The sequence below is a fragment of the Benincasa hispida genome, chromosome 12 (assembly GCF_027475165.1).
Source record: "Benincasa hispida cultivar pf3 chromosome 12, pf3_genome.v1.1, whole genome shotgun sequence".
Lineage (NCBI taxonomy): Eukaryota > Viridiplantae > Streptophyta > Magnoliopsida > Cucurbitales > Cucurbitaceae > Benincasa > Benincasa hispida.
Window position 1 is genome coordinate 50,535,439 of NC_143489.1, and position 17,604 is coordinate 50,553,042.

A 17,604-nucleotide genomic window follows, 5' to 3' on the forward strand; every position below is an offset into this window, starting at 1 on the left:
AATCAATCCCACCTGTAAATATATATTTTTTTTACCAAACTTGATCAAATGAGTTTATAATCCAACATAAATCGTAATTTTTGAACACCCCTTAATACGAGGCTTTATTTTATTTTATTTTTAGGACAAGTTTCAACTTATACCCTTGAACTTCAACGGTTGTATCAATGTAAACCCAAAACTAATAATTGTATCAATTTAACCAATGAACTTTTATAAATATATCAATTTAAACCATAAACTTTCATAATAGTATCAATTTACACATTTCCTTAGATTTAGTTTGAAAAATATAAAAAATATTTATTTTTTAAAATCAAACTTGTGTAAGTTTAGAGGTTTAATTGATAAAATTATAAGTTGTACACTATGCTTATCCATATGAAACATAATTAAAGGTTTAAATGGATACATTTAAAAAAATTCGAGATTTAAATTGATACTACGTATAAAGTTTATGGTTTAAATGAATACAATTATTAGTTTGAGGTTTAAATTGATACAACCCATAAAGTTGAATAATTATTAGTTTAAGATTTAAATAGATATAAATATTAAAGTTTAGGGATATAAATTGATATTTAAGTGGTGATGTGAGTTAAAATAGAAAAAAAGGGAAATAAAAAAGGAAAGAAAGAAAGAAAAAAAAAAAGGAAAAATGTGAAGAGGCATTGTGGTAAGAGAGTGTTGGTGTGAAAAATTGGATTGAAGAGAGAGGAAAAGTAAGACTCGTTCGATCTGCGATCTCCTAAAAAATCTACCTCTTTTGACCCATCTTACCAGTCAGTTTGTTACCCTTTTCCTTTCCTCCATCCTCTCTCTCTAAACAAAACACTTTTAATTTACTAATACACACACCAAAAAAATTAACAAATAAAAACTCACACCCCAACCCCAACCCTTCCTTCTCTTCCTTTCTCCCCTTTCTTCTTCCTCCTTCCCCCCCATTCCCAACCTTTCTCTAATGGTTTCCCATTAAAAAAACCCTAATCTCCCTCTGCTTTTCATCTCTCTCTTCACTCTTACTCCACAGGTTTCTTCATTCTCACTCTTCTACTCTCCCCATTCTCTCTTTTCCCTTTCCGGTTTTCTTTGATTTCCCCCTTTTTCTTCTGCCTGTTTTTGCTTTTCGCTTTTATTTTACCGGCGTTTTCTCAAATGGGGTTTCTTTGTTTTTGCAGGGAGTAATCGGAAGTTTCGATTTTTATTTTTATTATTGTTTTTTTTTTTTACATCTTTTCTTTTCGGGAGAGATCAAGGGTTGGAATATATGTCCTTCAATCAATCAAGGTCCGATAAGAACGAGAGCTACACTCAGCATCGCAAATCCGGGCGATCCAACAACTTTAATCCACAGCGAGGCTCTTCAGGAACTCACTCTAAACCCGGCGGTGCCGGTGGGTCCGCCCCTACCCCGTCGATCGCTTCTAATCGTAGGTAATGATCTAGGGTTTCGGTTTTTTTCGTTTTCGTTTTGTTGTTTTTTCACCCAATTGTTGAATTTCGTCTTCTTTTGCTGTTTTTTTTTTTTTTGGTGTGTTTCTGATGATTTTTATATCTCGATTTCTTTGATTGATTCTCGTAATTTTTTTTCCTGGGGGATTTTGTTTAGTTTTAAGAAGACTAATAATGCTCAAGGAGGGCAATCTAGAGGAGGTCTTCCTACTGTAAATTCTACGGATACGAGTAACGCTCCTAACCCGCGAGGAGTGCAAAATGGTGAGTCTCGACAGATTCAATCGCATGGTATTGTTACTAAATCTTTTACCTTTTTTTTGCTTTTGTTTTTGTTTGATTCTAACCTCTTGTGCCGGAGAAATTTTTGGAAGTGTACCCAGTTTTTTTTAAGGGCAAATTGTTTTGGATATTCAACAATTTTTTCTTCCCCGTTCTTTTGAAGATTTTCTTTTTGTTGTATGTATGTGTAGCAAAATCTGATTTAAGGGTTACAGGTGCAGTTACCAAGCCTTCAGAAGGACCACATACCCACAGAAGCACCAGAGATGTTCCTAAAGCTCCAACTTCTCAATCTTCCCCCTTGACTTCTGATGGGGCTGCGCCCACTACCCCGACAAAGGGTAAGTAGTAGTATACAGTTTCCATGTTCGATTTTCTGACCAATGTGAATCATTATATTTAACCTCTTTTAGCTACTTAGTGATTAGTGATGCCTTTAATGTCTTAGGTACTGGAGATCAACCAAAGGAATTTTCTTTCCAATTTGGGTCAATAAGTCCTGGATTCATGAATGGTATGCAGGTAAATTCCACAAACTAATACACTGAATGCAAATTTAAAATTTCTTGCAGGTGCTTTTCCTCTAAATTTTTTGATGTTGTTCTTTATGCGCCTGGTGTATGTGTGTGTGTTTTTGTAATGGAGATTCCTATTTTGTTTTGTAGCTTCCAGTTAGGACTAGCTCAGCTCCTCCTAATCTAGATGAACAGAAACGTGACCAGGTTTGTATTCCTTCCTTCTGGATTGTCTTGTTTCTAACTTTCTAGGACTATCAGTTCCTATACTCGATAATCATTGAAGCAAGTATCATTTGGTAGATTGGTCTGAACCTGTGTTAAAAAGCCCTCTTGGGCGCACACCTAGGCTCAAGGTGCAGGTATGGCGCCTCGCCTCCACAGCGAGGCTGAAAAATAAGGCGCCCCTGAGGCATGTCTTTTGTGAAGCCCCAAGGCTCATAGCCCTGGGCCTCTGGGCTTTTTCATTATTTTTTAAAAACAGTAAAATTAGGGTTTTCTTCATTAACTAAAAAAATAAAAATTATTAAGCCTAAATGCAAAATTTCTTGTGTTTAGGGGCCATTTTTTTTTCATATTTTTACTTCAACTATGTTTTTTCTTCTTAAGGTAGCACTTTTATATATAATGTTCCTAAAAAAAAAAAGACCGTGTTCTTTTTTTTTCCGCTTGTTCTTAAGCCCCAGAAGACTATTGCGCCTTGAGCTTTGAAAAACATTGGTTTGGTCCACAAAGGTACTTTTTGAAGTGTCTAGTTCTTACAATCACTTGCCATCTTTTTGCTTGTTTCAGTGTTATACTTTTTATATCCAAGAAGCTGCTAACTTTCTAGAATTTTATCTCGTCTGGATTTGAGATTATTGCTTGTATAATAAAGTAGATTGGCAATTATGATTCAATGCACCATGCATAGCTTTCTATGGCTCCAGGTTTTGGTTTGCTAAAGCTGTATGTTATTGCTGTACGTCAGGCACGCCATGAATCTTTTAGACCAGTTCCTCCAATGCCCATACCGTTAGCTCCTAAGCCACAGACACAGAGGAAGGATGCTGGAGCTGGTGATCAACCTAATGCTGGACAGCAGTTACAACAGAAGGATGCTGGTATCATTAACCAACCTAATACAGGGGATGCTCATACAGTTCAAAAGGCTAAAAAGGATGTGCAAGCATCACCAAATCATCCCACAACCCAAACTCTAAAGCCCACGACTCCTATGTCTGGAATCTCTATGACAATGCCTTATCACCCACCACAAGTACCTGTGCCATTTGGAGGTCCCAATCAACAGATGCAGTCACAGGGCTTAACCCCCAGTTCACTGCACATGTCAATTCCTGTGCCATTGCAGATTGGAAGCTCTCCTCAAGTTCAACAGCAAATGTTTGTTCCGGGTCTTCATCCCCATCCAATGCAGCCACAGGGGATCATTCATCAGGGACAGGGATTGGGTTTTGCAACTCAAATAGGTTCTCAGTTGCCTCCTCAATTAAGCAACTTAGGCATCAATGTAACTTCACAATACCCTCAACAGCAAGGAGGGAAATTTGGTGGCCCTCGTAAGTCGGCTGTTAGAATTACTGATCCAAAAACACATGAAGAGTTAATATTTGATAATAAGCAAACAAATGCATATGCTGATACTGGTTCTTCAGGCCCTAGGCCACAATATAATCTTCCTTCGCAAACGCAGCCTCTTCCATATGCACCAAATCATGCAATGAACTACTACCCCAATTCTTACAATCCCAATCCTTTATATTTTGCAAGCCCCAGTTCTCTTCCTTTACCTAGTGCTCAAACTGCACCAAATTCTCAGCCTCACAGATTTAATTATCCAGTTAGCCAGGGCTCTCAAAATGTTCCGTACATTGATATGCATGTTAAGAAGCCTGGTGGGGTCCCAATGCATGGTATTTCAGATCCACCTAATAGAGAGCATATTCGTGATACTCATAGTTTGCAATCCCCCGCTCCCTCAGGAACAGTTCACGTTACGATCAAAATGCCTGCTGATCCTACAGGTGGCAAGGGTTCTGACACATTGCCAAATAGATTATCTACAATGGAGGAAGGCAAATCACAGAAACCCTCGAGCCCATCTGTGGAATTAACCCTGCCTTCTTCTCAATCTTCTCAAAGGGCAGTAGATGCATCCTCGGAGAGTTCTCTACATGATTCAAAAGTTGGAAGAGAGCCGGCGGTGATGAAGTCTTCACCTTTAGTATCTAAACAGTCTACCGAAGGACCTCCGGTGGTTTCACTCGATGGTCAAGATTCCAGCTCTGTGCAATCTTCATTGACTGCTTCCTCTGAGGAGTCCGAGTTAGCTGGAACACATAGTGAAGGGAGAAGGGAAAAGTTATCTAGGTCTGACTCACACAAGGATCATCAGAATAAAACAAGCAAGAAAGGATACACCCAATCACAGCATCAGGTACTTTTGTCTGTCCTTTACTTGTCTGTTGACCTTTGTATCCTGGCTTACTCTAGGTTGTTTTGTTATTTTGGTGTGTGTATTTTTTATTTTTATTTTTTTAAAATCATTACTTGCAGATTAGTGGACAAGCTTCATCAGCATTGGGACTGCCTGGTCAAGTGCATGACACAACTTCTCCTACAGTTTCTGAAGGAGTTGAAGCTAAATCTTTGACCATTCCAGTAGTTGTGGAAGGCAAGTCAGAATCAGTCAGTGCCATTAATTCTGATTCTTTAGAATTTAAGGATGCCGGTTTGGATTCTGTAGCTCATTCTTCTCCAGAAAATTCTGGTCAGGGAAATGTCAAGAACGCAGATCTCAGTTCTGATGATAAGCAGGATATCTGTTCAAAAGAAAAGCAATCAGAACCCGTGCTACTGAAAATAGAAGAACAAGGACAAGTAACATCTTCTGAACTTCCTGTAGATCTTAAGAATTCTGAAAATGTTTCAGATCATAATGTTGGAAAATCTATGGAGGTTGCTGAGAAAACAGAAAGGGACTTGATTGCGAGCTCAACTACTGTTAGCAACGAGGTTTCAACCTCTGAAGCTGCCCAAAGGGCTGTGGATGAACCTGTGAGTTGTCATGCAGGAGCTGACGTGTCTTCTTCCGTGAGTTCTAGTTCAACTGTTCCTGAAAATTCTCAAGGTGACAAGTTAGTAGTTGATTCTTCTGGTAAAGATGACAATATGAGTAGCAATGAAGTTCAAAAGAAAGCTATCAGATCCGACCTGTCATCTGAATCTTCCCTAAACCCGGGACTTTCAGAAGGAAAGAATGATGGGGAGGTGTTGGATACTGTTGGTACCGGTGACAATAGTTCACATGCTGTTTCCGGTACCAAGGATAAATCTGTTGTAGAGATGAGCAGGGTTAAGAGTACGACTGGAAAAGGAAAAAAGAAGCTAAGGGCAATTCTTCAAATGGCAGATGCTGCAGGAACAACTTCTGACCTTTACAATGCATATAAGCGACCTGAAGAGAAGAAAGAAACAGTAGCACATTCTGAGAGTATTGAGAGGACAGAAAGTAGATCTTCTAGTGTGGATACAGAGCAGGAATCCATTGAGGCCATTAAAGAAGATGCTGTTGCACTGAGTAAAGCTGAGCCTGATGATTGGGAAGATGCTGCGGACATTGCTACACCCAAACTGGAGTCGGCTAATGGAGGTGGTGTAGGTACACCGGTGCTTGATGATGGGGACAGAATGGGAGATATGGCCAAGAAGTATTCTAGGGATTTTCTCCTCAAGTTTGCCGATCAGTTTTTGGACCTTCCACATAACTTTGAAGTTACGCCTGATATAGAGTCCTTAATGAGTACTCATGCCAATGCATCTCATCATCATGATCGTGATTCGTATCCGAGTCCAGGACGGGTAGATAGACCTTCGAGTGGGGGATCACGGTTGGATCGTCGTGGTAGTAATTTGGTTGATGATGACAGATGGAGCAAATTGCCTGGATCTTTTGCTCCAGGACAGGATCCTCGTTTCGATCTAGCTTATGGAGCTAGTGCAGGTTTCCGACCTGGTCAAGGAGCCAATTTTGGTGTTCTGAGGAACCCCGGAGCACAGGCTCCTGTTCAATATGTTGGAGGAATACTTGCTGGGCCTATGCAGTCTATGGGACCACAGGGAGGGCTACGAAGAAATAATTCTGATGCAGATAGATGGCAACGAGCTACCAATTTTCAGAAGGGTTTAATTCCTTCACCGTTAACACCATTGCAAACCATGCACAAAGCTAAGAAGAAGTATGAGGTGGGTAAGGTGTCAGATGAAGAAGAAACCAAACAGAGGCAATTGAAGGCTATACTAAACAAGCTAACTCCTCAGAACTTTGAAAAGCTCTTCGAACAAGTAAAAGCAGTAAACATTGATAATGGTAGAACACTGACTGGAGTAATATCACAGATTTTTGACAAAGCTTTAATGGAGCCTACTTTCTGTGAAATGTATGCCAACTTTTGTTTCCATCTTGCTGGAGAACTGCCTGATTTAAGTGAAGACAACGAGAAAATCACTTTTAAGAGATTGTTACTCAACAAATGTCAGGAGGAATTTGAGAGAGGTGAAAGAGAACAGGAAGAAGCCAACAAAGTTGAAGAAGAAGGTGAGGTAAAGCAGTCTGAAGAGGAAAGAGAAGAAAAACGGATTAAGGCACGGAGAAGAATGCTAGGTAACATTAGATTAATAGGGGAGTTGTACAAGAAAAAAATGTTGACTGAAAGAATAATGCATGAGTGCATCAAGAAGTTACTGGGGGAATATCAGAATCCAGATGAAGAAGATGTTGAAGCTTTGTGCAAGTTGATGAGCACAATTGGAGAGATGATAGATCATCCCAGAGCAAAAGAATATATGGATTCTTATTTTGAGATCATGACAATGTTATCAAACAACATGAAATTATCATCCAGGGTTAGGTTCATGCTAAAAGATGCAATTGATCTGAGGAAGAACAAATGGCAGCAGAGGAGAAAAGTTGAAGGCCCAAAGAAGATTGAGGAAGTACACAGAGACGCTGCTCAAGAGAGGCAGGCTCAAACTGGTAGGTTTGGTCGTGGTCCAGGCATAAATCCTTCAGCAAGGAGAGGGGGCCCACCTATGGATTATGGCCCTAGGGGATCAGTTGTGTCATCCCCAGGTAATCAGATGGGGGGTTTCCGTGGATTTCCACATCAGTCCCGTGGATATGGTGGTAGTCAAGATGCTCGTCAAGATGAAAGACAGTCTTACGAAGCTAGGACATTGTCTGTTACATTGCCTCACAGAGCTGGTGGTGATGACTCGATCACTCTGGGACCACAGGGTGGCCTTGCTCGAGGAATGTCCATTAGAGGACCACAACCAAGTTCAGCTGCTCCTGCCGATATATCCCAGCTTCCAGGAGATTTGAGAAGTCAACCAACAGCTTCTTTGAATGGATATAGTTCTGCATCAGAGCGTGCGACCTTAACTTCTAAGGAGGACCTTATTTCAAGACATATGCCAGAGAGATTTGCTGGTCCAACTTCAATGGACCATATGAGTGGTCAAGACCGTTATTCAAATTATGGGAATAAGGACTTGAGACATTCAGGTCGGAGTTTTGATAGATCTCGTCCAATTTCACCTGCGACACCACCGGGGCCAACTTTGGCCCCAAGTCTTCCATCTGAAAAGGTATCGTGTGAAGATCGGTTGCGAGAATTGTCATTGAACGCAATCAAGGAGTTCTACAGGTATGCAATTTCTTGAATATTTTATTTGCTTGCATTATAAAAGAACTTATTGCTCTTCTCTAAAAAAAAAAATATAAAAGAACTTGATGGTACTATTGGATCAATGTTTAGTGGGTTTTTGCTACACATCTTAGTTCTATGACCAAATTGGCTTTCAAAATTATATAAATTTTGTTAATCTGACAATGCCATTAGTTTTTGCGATCACTTTAGTTTATATACTCCTAAACCAGTTGATGAGCTTCTATACATAAGGAAATGGTGTGTTGTAATGTGGTATATTGTGAGACCTTGAGCTTCTCAATGTGACCTTCCCACTTATTTGGAGAAAATCTGAAGGTTCTTTATTTATGACCAATTTATAAGATTATTAGTGCTTGTTTTATATAAGGTAGTTTCTTGGATGAAGTTTGAAAGATTGGAACACACGCAAGGGTTGATTCTCCATAATTGGGTTTTCTATATACGAGCCGCCAGTCATTTATTTTGTTTTGAGGACTTAAATAGATATATAGCCTGAGAACCTGGGTATACTGTCTTGTATGGTGAGATATCAAATAATTGGACTGGATTGATTATGTTGAGGGCATCTGTTTTAGAAGTCTGGAACTCTAATAGGCGGAAAGTCCTTTAAAAGCACTTGATATCCTATGTCTTAACTTTGTCATATTCTGCCTTCAAAATGGAGTGGAGAATCTTAGAAGAAACTCTAAAACTTGGGGGGGTGGTTTTCGTTTGACCTCTTTACTACGTTTTGGTTTCTTGAGATAAAAACTTCAACTATATGTAAAATAAATATGAATGGGAAAACTTTAAAGCTCGCTTTTCTTTGAATGACCTTTGTAACGGTAATCATTTTTTAGTAGTGAGCGCACTCTATTTTATTTGTAAGTGCTTAATGAGTTCTCGGTTGTAAAAATGTTATAGCTTTAGAAATTATTGTCTAAACTCACTTATATCCAGCCAGATTAGTTTCTGTTAATCTCTTTGGACAGCTTAAACTTTTGTATATTTTATTTCATCAATGAAATTCTTTTCTATCCCAAAAAAGAAATAAGATTTTACTGGATGAGTCCAAACTTCTGTTGCGTGATTTCCGACTTGACACGGTGATATATTCATTTACCATCTTAGGAATTTTATCTATACTGCTATATTTATTTATGATATATCTTATATTTGGACAAATAGTTGGCCTAGTGGTATATTGGGGCATGTGAAAGAAGTAAAAGTACTTGTTCAAATTTCTTGGTGGCTACCTAATTAGGATATTCCTTACAATAAAATGTAAATGTTATAGCTCAGATGATTATTGTGTGAGATTCATACCATAATATCATATTCATATGTTTGGATTATTTGAAAGGGATATAATAACCTGCTTTGCTTTATCTCTTGGTTGTCTTTCTGCTTTTCAGTGCCAGAGATGAGAAGGAAGTAGCTCTGTGCGTTAAAGAGTTGAACTCCCCAGCCTTCCATCCAACCATGATCAGTCTCTGGGTCACCGACGTGTTCGAGAGGTCGGATTTGGAAAGGGATCTTTTGGCCAAACTTGTTGTTAACCTCTCGAGAGCTAATGATGGCACATTGAACCAAGCTCATCTTGTTAAAGGGTAATGAAAAAAAGAAGCATTAACCGACCCATTTGTTTGAATGGCATTATTTTGTGAAATTTCTGACATTTCTTTAATCATTATTCTCCCTCTTCTCCATTATTGGGCAGGTTTGAAGCAGTTCTTGCCTCTTTAGAAGATACTGTAAATGATGCCCCAAGGGCTCCAGAATATTTGGGTCGTATTCTTGCCAAAGTCATCACAGAAAGTATGGTTTCTTTAAGAGAAGTTGGTGATTTAATCTATCAAGGTGGAGAGGAACCTGGAGCCCTTCTTCAAGCTGGGCTTGCAGCTGATGTTCTTGGCAACGTCTTGAAAGCAATCAGATCAGAGAAAGGAGAGGGGTTCTTAACCGATATGCGCACAAACTCGAATTTGCGGTTGGAGACGTTTCGGCCCCCCGACCCTATGAAATCAAGAGTCTTAGAGGAATTTATTTAGGAGTAGTCAATCAAAATTGCTGCTGCTGTAATTTTGTTAGTTGGAATCGTGATCTCTCTCCCCCAGTGCTTTTTTAGGCTACTTAAATTAATTTGCAGAAAAAGAAATTTATATATCTTTCCTTTTTCAGGGTTGGGTGGGAAAATTTCCATTTAATTGGGGGTTTATCCATCTTCATCTTTAACGTAATTAAATTCAACAATGTCTTCTGAAATTATTATTATAGAATAGGTTCAGCTGAGAGTACCCAGAAAAACATTTTTTTTTCTTTTTTTCTTTTTTATGGTTCCTTTCTGTTTTTGAATGTTGTGGAGTGTTCGTTTAATCTTTTTTGTTTTCCTTTTTTTTAAATCATGTATAGCAAAGTTAATAAAAGCCATGAGCTGTCACGATTTATTTATTATATTCTAAATCGCCTAAACTATGCTCCTTTGTGTATGAATTGTAATATAGTTTTATTTTATTTAAGTTCAATAATATGCAAGGTGGGAAATTCGAGTTTTATTGGAATTTAAGTGAGGTTTTTGATAGGATATTAGTTGAGAAAGTTAATAGTATGTGTAGGTTATTTTTTATTTAATTGATGGTTAAGAAAAAGCACTTAAAAGGCATCTTTAGGTGGTTCCCATCCAAAGTCAATTAAATATGTTTTGTTTACTTTGATGCTACATTCATGGGACTTTACTCTTAATCACATCTTATCTTTGTTTTATCTTCTAATTTGAGGTTTGCAACAAAAGATGTTTCTTTTTTCAAGATATGAAAGAACCTTCTCTTTTTAAAAGTTAAAATTGTTATGTTTTGTGCTAAAAATTGTTCTTTTCAAGATATGAATGAACCTTCACTTCCGAGTTCTTAGAATAAAACCTAATGAAAACATGCTTGGTTGAAGTTAAATGATTTGCAGCTAATTCCAACACTAATTATCGGTTGATAGTTCGATAAAATCATTGAATTTTTTAAAAATAAGTTCGACTACTCTACGCAAGAAGTATATAGTTTTTATATTTTAAAAATTATCCTTTTTGGAAACAATTGAAACAACAAATATATATAAACCTTTCGATTCACATTCTTTTAAGTGAAAAGGAAAGGTTTGGGTTGGACTAGAAAGAGAAGCCTTTTCGACTTAAAGTACATTTAATCAAATTAGCCAATATCTAATTGACTTACCAAGTTGTTAGTAGCCAATATCTATTGACTGACAAAGTTGTTATTACACAAGTCTCAAATTTCTGGACTAGTTTGCACACCCCTCAATTAATCTCGACATACGACGACTAGATGACAATATTACATTTGGTTGCTGAACCCATTCGCTCTAAGCCATTTGCTAAAATTTCAAAATTTGATCCCTACCAACAAAATTAAACAAATGTACATACCTCAATGTTACCAACAACATTACCAAGTGACCTATGAGATTTGAAGGTCAACCCTACCTAGCCTGAACGTCGAAATTTGAACATCAATCTAGTTCGGCCAACAGAGAATTTATTGTTGTATTAGATGAATTCTCACTCCAAAATAAAATTAGTGTGTAGGCTAAGGCGTAAAATAAGCTTAACCTTTATATATTTCTAGACTGAGCAGGCAGTTCAAACCCACTGATCAAAGTGACTGCTCAATATATCTATGTTGAAGTGTATTAAAACCCTTTACCCTATACTAAAAATCAAACCAACATTTGAAAAAATTGTATCATATCAGCTCAAACTTACATGATGAAGCATCATTGTCTGCAAAATGAATGATCAATTACATCAAAACAAGCTATTCATCTTTCATATACTTTCCTTCATTGAGGAAATGACAAAATATCGAGGGTTGATTCAAATGGAAGAAGTTTTAACAAATAGATTTTGCAAGCTGAATTTTGAACCTCTAAATCAAGGCTTTGCTCCTGAGTTTCCTTTGAATATGTGAGAAATTCAAGACCGGTTTGGAATGGCTTTTTAAATACCTGAAACGCATTTTGAAAGTACTTAGAAGAAAGTCATTCCTAATATTTCTACCTCGACTGTCCAAATCAAGAATTTAGTCTTTCGAGTTTTGCTGTAGCCGCATCAAGTTTCTCTGAAAAGAGAAAACAGCCCATCAAATGGTGAGGTGGGATCAAGTAGTTAATCAATAATAGTAAGTCTCAAATTTCATAATTGTCGAAGGAGAGACCAAGGTCAAACAGAAAAAGATCACACACATGTCAAGAACTCAAAAATGATTTGAACTCTTAAATAAAAGACAACATTTTTCCACTTACTAACTTTGTGCTATGTTTCAATTATGTCCCTAGACTTTAAAAAGTTTCATTTAGCCCCTTTGAACTTTGACGTTTTGCTATATATCCAACATTTTGCGATATCTATTCAATATTTTAATCACATTTCCACAATATATTTCAAAAAAGAAAATTTCTTCTTAGTATGGATCTTCAAAACCTTTCTAGTGATCGAAACATTGATGGAAATGTCTACCATGAGGAAGTAAATTGGATATGATTCAGAGGGAAGACATAAAACATGGGGGAGTAGAAGTTTGTTATAGCAAATATTCTTACTCTGTTCTGAAGTTGTTGCTTTTTGAACAGTCGTGCGAAAAAATATGTTTCCGTTTTTCTGAAAGATAGCCTGCAATTTACAACAACATCAAGAATGTATATTAGTATGAGTAAAAGATTGCTCAGAGTCCAGAGAGGGGAGTGGTTGTTCATCTTTTAATCTTCTTAATATTTTTTTCCCTAAAATATGAAATCGAGGTTTCATTGAACAGAATAAAAGAATATACAAGGACATAAAAAAAGCCCATAAAAAAAGGGATCCCAAACTACAAATCCAATCTAACAAAAACAAACTAGGATCATAATCACAAAAAGACCTAGTTACTAAAGTGATACTATGTGTTGTTCATCCACATATTAATGCTTCCACTAATATTTTTAGAAATGGAAGAATTTGATATCAATATTCGTTCATATTTTTGTTCGAATATCAATTCATTTACATGAATGTTTTCATGTATATTTTCATAAAATCAAGACATTTTAATCCTATATTAATCCTATATTAGGACTCAATAAAATGGAAAATGGAGCAATCAAAAGTCACTACCTTAACTAACATTCTTCTAAACAATAAAAGGAGTAAATAAATCAAGTATCTTAGATCCAATTAAAAAAAAAAAACAAAAAAACAGAAGTTAGTCTAGTGTTTCAAAAATACCTAAAATCAAATTCAAAAGAAGATGCATCAACCAGAAAAAAGTTCAGCAATTTTTTTGAAGATTTAAAACCTAGATCAACATGTAATATAGATTTCAGTTCCACTGTACCCCTAGTTAATAGCGTATACCGAGCAAAAAATTAAGCAGAATAAGGAAAATAGGCAGAGTTCAAAGCATTTTTCAAACAGAATGTCAGTACATCGTTTTACATCTAGTTCAAATTTTGAAAAAGAAGACAAAGATATAGAGAAAATGCGCGGTAGGCGTTCTACATCTAGTTCAAATTTTGAAAAAGAAGACAAAGATATAGAGAAAAAGCGCGGTAGGGCTTACTCTGGAAGAGGAAAGATGATTGAGCTCTGCAATGGCAACCTCGTAACTTCTGATCTGTTTTGTTATTTCCAGCTTCTGTTCTTCGATTGTTATCGACGGGGACGCCGCCGTGCTAAACCCACTGCCGGCATCCATTTTCCGACTGATCTCACCCTCGATTTGACTGCGTTATTTCGTTTTGGGTAAAGTGAAAGTGATCTTCATCTTAGAAGAGAGCGCATTGTGGGCCATTCATATTGGGTCCAAAATGATTGGCTCATCTCTTTCAATCTTAAAAAGGAACACCACAATTCCTCGGCCCAAAACCTTTTCGGCTTTAAGACCTTCAAAATATGTCCATATCACATATATGGCTTGAACAACAAAACAATTGTATCTAAATATTTTTTTTTTTTTTGTTATTTTATACTTATTGTTATCAAATTAATTTGTCTTTTTTTTCCATATTTTTTATGTTTTCAATTTTTCATATTGAAACACGTAAAAATGGCTTGTTGTACTTAAAAAAAAAACATATAAATGGGAATTAAACTTCAAATGTTTGAAACATGTGCGTGTGTATATATATTGTTCAGTTCATTATTAATATTAATTATTATTATCATTATCATTATCATTAAAATAAGATTAAAAAAATCCTAAATCTCACATTTTTCATCTTCTTTATTTTGCCGCCCCCAAAATCTCTTTCTCATTATCAATCTCAGCAACTTTTCTTGAATTTCATCGTCTTGACTAGCTTTTGACGACCACCCTTGCTAGGTCGCCAACCTTTTCCGCTCGCACATGTGTTTCCTATTTTTGTTTCTACTTTGAACATCGTTTTCAACAATAACATTCTAGGATTGATAGTGTTTAAAGTTGGCTTTCAAGATTCTATGAGAAAAATGATCACATGAAATGAAGACAATGAAACTCCCTATAACTAGTTTGGTGTCAAACATAATCATATTTCCAATAGTAACATCATCTTGAAGTTGCAATTTCTTCAAATATTCATTTGCCAACAACAACTTCACTAGTGCAATCACTTCACTAGTACAATAAACTTTGCTCTTTCTCACCTTAAAAGGAAATCCATTGTTGTTCACATCTATAAGTTTCTAATGACCCCCACCGCCTGGTCATCATTTTCTCTTGCGTACATGCATTCTATAGATGGTTAGAAGTGTTAAAGATCATACTGGTTAGATTTTTAATTTTTGCTTCTGGAATATTTAGATACTGTGTATTTATGGTTCTAGAATGTTTAGGTAGAGTGTGTTTGTGGTATTCAAGTTGTTTTTGAAGCAGTGTATCTTTGCATTCTCATTTGCACTTTTTTTTTTTTTTTTTTTTTTTTTTTTTTTTTTTTTTTGTTTTAGGGTAGTTTTGTCATGTAATAATTACTATTTTCTATTATATAAAATCGTTTTGCTATTTTTCTAGTTTCGAAATTTTTTTGCCATTTTTCCAAATGAAACATGAAAATTTGCTATTCTCTTGTCAACCATTTTTTAAAAGGTCTATTGGGTTTTATATTTTTCTTCCTTCCACCATTTCATTCTTGTGCTAACAAGAGAAATAATAAATTTTAAAGTTTCATTTGGAAAAATGGAAAAAAGGTTTCAAAATTATAAAAATAACAAAACGAATTTATATAATAGAAAATACTAATTAGTAAATAACAAAACTACCCTAAAATAACAAAATTAAGTACAAACGAGAATGCAAAAATACACTGCTTCAAAAACAACACAAATATCATAAATGCATTCTACCTAAACATTCTAGAACTACAAATAACAGTATTTAAACATTTCAGAAGCAAAAATTAAAAATCACCCACTATGGTCCTTAACGCTTCTAGCTATCTATAGAATGCGTGTATGCGAGGGAAGATGACAGCAAGGCAATAGAGGTAATTTGGAACTTATGGATGTCTACAACAATGGGCTTCCTCCAAAATGAGAAAGAGCAAAGTTGATTGTACTAGTAAAGTTATTGTTGCAAGTGAGTATTTGAAGGAACTGCAACTTCAGGACGATGTGACTATTGGAAATATTGATTGCGTTTGATATCAAACCAGTTGTAGGGAGTTTCATCATCTTCATTCCACGTGACCATTTTGCTCATAGGATCTTGACCCAACTTTAAACACTATCAATCCCAAAATGTCATTGTTGAAAATGATGTTCAAAGTAGAAACAAAAGCACGAAACATGTGTGCAAGGAAAAAAGGTCGACGACCTAGCAAAGGTGATCGTCAAAAGCAAGTCAAGACGATGGAATTCAAGAAAGGGTTGTTGAACCAACAATCAACAAGAGATTGAGAAGGAGAAAGAGATAATTTTGTTTTTGGAGGGGGGAGGGGGGGGGGGGGACGACTAAATGAAGAAGATGAAGAAGATGAGATTTAGGGTTTTTCTATTATCTTATTTTAATGATGATGATGATGATGATGAACTGAACAAAAAATACATATACACACACACATATATATTTATCTATACATGCACATGTTTCAAATATTTAAAGTTTAATTCCCATTTGTGGTTTCTTTTTTGTTGGGGTTGATGCTCTAAATCTCGTAGGGTTTTATAGTTTATAAACATTGTATGAACAAACTCCTTTTGTATTTAATAAAATATATGATCTTTTGTTCATTGTCTATAAAATATATGATATTTTAGTTGCATTAACCACAAACCAACAAACTAACATCCAAGGTTATCTTTGTAACTTAAACATGTATGTGGAGACATACGGGTGGATCATATTTAAGTGATAACCTAAATGGTCTGTAGTAGACGGATAAGGCTGGGTACCTTATCCTGGTGACACTACGAATATGGCTCACTTTGTGGGTGTTACAATTTTTGTAAAGTGCTACAAATGATCTGATCCTGATCATTCATTTATTAGACATGCGAGTGGGGATATTCTATATAAAGAAGTTTGTATAAGACCGGACCACGAAATATTTAGTATCATTATATAACATTGTATAAGACTGGACCACGAAATATTTAGTATCATTATATAACACCGTTCATAATAAAGACTTACATTTCACTAGGATGACCATAGGTAACATGACCTAAATCTTGAGTGAGTTGTGAACTTCTGTCTATGGGGGCAGTCCTTTGATTTGTATGGGTGAGAGTGATCAGATCGCCAACTCAACAAGCCTACCATTTTAAGGATTTGTCTGATTGGGGAGTTGGGAACACAGCTACACGAGATGGAATTCACTCCTTCCCCAAGGCAGAGGTAAGTAGATAAATTGCTCCCTTAAGAGCTGATTCCAGGTTTTGAACAATGTGATGCCACATCTTCTCATGGTCCAGAGGGGTTTAGTCATAGTTGGACTATAATCTATTGTGCATTAGAGGGATTAGTGGTACTTAAGAAGTTAAATGTAATTACAAGGGCAAAACGATAATTTGGCCCAGCTGTACTTAGGAGCAATTTGTGAAGGGTCATTATATTGTTGATTGATTACATCCAATGGACACAGAAATATATTTGTAGTGCGAAGAGTGTAGTTGTTGGTCTTTAGTGGAGTGCCCGACAGTTAACGAATGGTGAATAATGTAATTAAAGAATTTAATTAATTATTCAAGTACCATTAAAGCTTCAAGCTATAGGTCCATAAAGTCCCATTGGTAGCTCAATAGGGTTTAGTTGAGAATCAGGTTTTTGATTAATTTGAATTGTTCAAATTAATAGAGAGATTTAATTATATATGATATAATTAAATTGTTTCAATTATATGTGATATAATTGTCATAATGTATTTGATACATTATAACATAATGGAAAATATTTGAATGAGATTCAAATATATTTTCTATGAATGTGATTCATAGTTGTTAAATATATGATTTATGTTAAATGCCATAAAATAGGGGAAGAAACTATAGTTTATATTGTATGTGATATAATATTAAAACTATAGGTTATATGTTATATTTGATATAACATATATAATATGTTAGTTATCATATTTATATTTATGTTATTATTATTATTTTAATAATAAGGAAGGGAGTTACA

At 35.8% G+C, this 17,604-nt stretch overlaps 2 protein-coding genes across 5 annotated transcripts; one reads left to right on the top strand and one right to left on the bottom strand.

The window, feature by feature from the left end:
• Positions 1 to 687: 687 nt before the first annotated feature.
• LOC120067008 (eukaryotic translation initiation factor 4G) lies at positions 688 to 10,270 on the top strand. 4 transcript variants are annotated; one of them, XM_039018370.2, is made up of 10 exons: positions 688 to 1,033; positions 1,182 to 1,437; positions 1,613 to 1,719; positions 1,953 to 2,078; positions 2,186 to 2,259; positions 2,403 to 2,459; positions 3,223 to 4,689; positions 4,809 to 7,960; positions 9,379 to 9,573; positions 9,684 to 10,270. In XM_039018370.2, the coding sequence occupies exons 2-10, from the start codon at positions 1,271 to 1,273 to the stop codon at positions 10,012 to 10,014; spliced, it is 5,676 nt and encodes a 1,891-aa protein (XP_038874298.2). In that variant the 5' UTR covers positions 688 to 1,033; positions 1,182 to 1,270; the 3' UTR covers positions 10,015 to 10,270. The 4 variants fall into 4 exon arrangements, with proteins under 4 accessions (XP_038874298.2, XP_038874299.2, XP_038874296.2 ...); XM_039018371.2 differs by having other exon boundaries at positions 853 to 1,033; positions 1,959 to 2,078; XM_039018368.2 differs by having other exon boundaries at positions 855 to 1,033; positions 1,613 to 1,746.
• A 1,430-nt stretch (positions 10,271 to 11,700) lies between these two features.
• LOC120067907 (Prefoldin chaperone subunit family protein) lies at positions 11,701 to 13,849 on the bottom strand. Its single transcript, XM_039019531.2, has 3 exons — positions 13,567 to 13,849; positions 12,572 to 12,641; positions 11,701 to 12,090 (listed from the first exon to the last, which is right to left on the bottom strand). Exons 1-3 carry the CDS (start codon positions 13,699 to 13,701, stop codon positions 12,044 to 12,046), a joined length of 252 nt encoding a protein of 83 aa, XP_038875459.1. The 5' UTR covers positions 13,702 to 13,849; the 3' UTR covers positions 11,701 to 12,043.
• Positions 13,850 to 17,604: the final 3,755 nt, after the last annotated feature.

Coding starts and splice junctions, on each gene's coding strand:
- LOC120067907 (XM_039019531.2), bottom strand. CDS start 13,701: ATGGATGCCGGCAGTGGGTTTAGCACGGCGGCGTCCCCGTCGATAACA. Junction 12,642..13,566: donor ATCATCTTTCCTCTTCCAGA/GTAAGCCCTACC, acceptor TGTAAATTGCAG/GCTATCTTTCAGAAAAACGG. Junction 12,091..12,571: donor AGCAACAACTTCAGAACAGA/GTAAGAATATTT, acceptor TTCTCTTTTCAG/AGAAACTTGATGCGGCTACA.
- LOC120067008 (XM_039018368.2), top strand. CDS start 1,271: ATGTCCTTCAATCAATCAAGGTCCGATAAGAACGAGAGCTACACTCAG. Junction 2,079..2,185: donor GCCCACTACCCCGACAAAGG/GTAAGTAGTAGT, acceptor TTAATGTCTTAG/GTACTGGAGATCAACCAAAG. Junction 4,690..4,808: donor ACACCCAATCACAGCATCAG/GTACTTTTGTCT, acceptor CATTACTTGCAG/ATTAGTGGACAAGCTTCATC.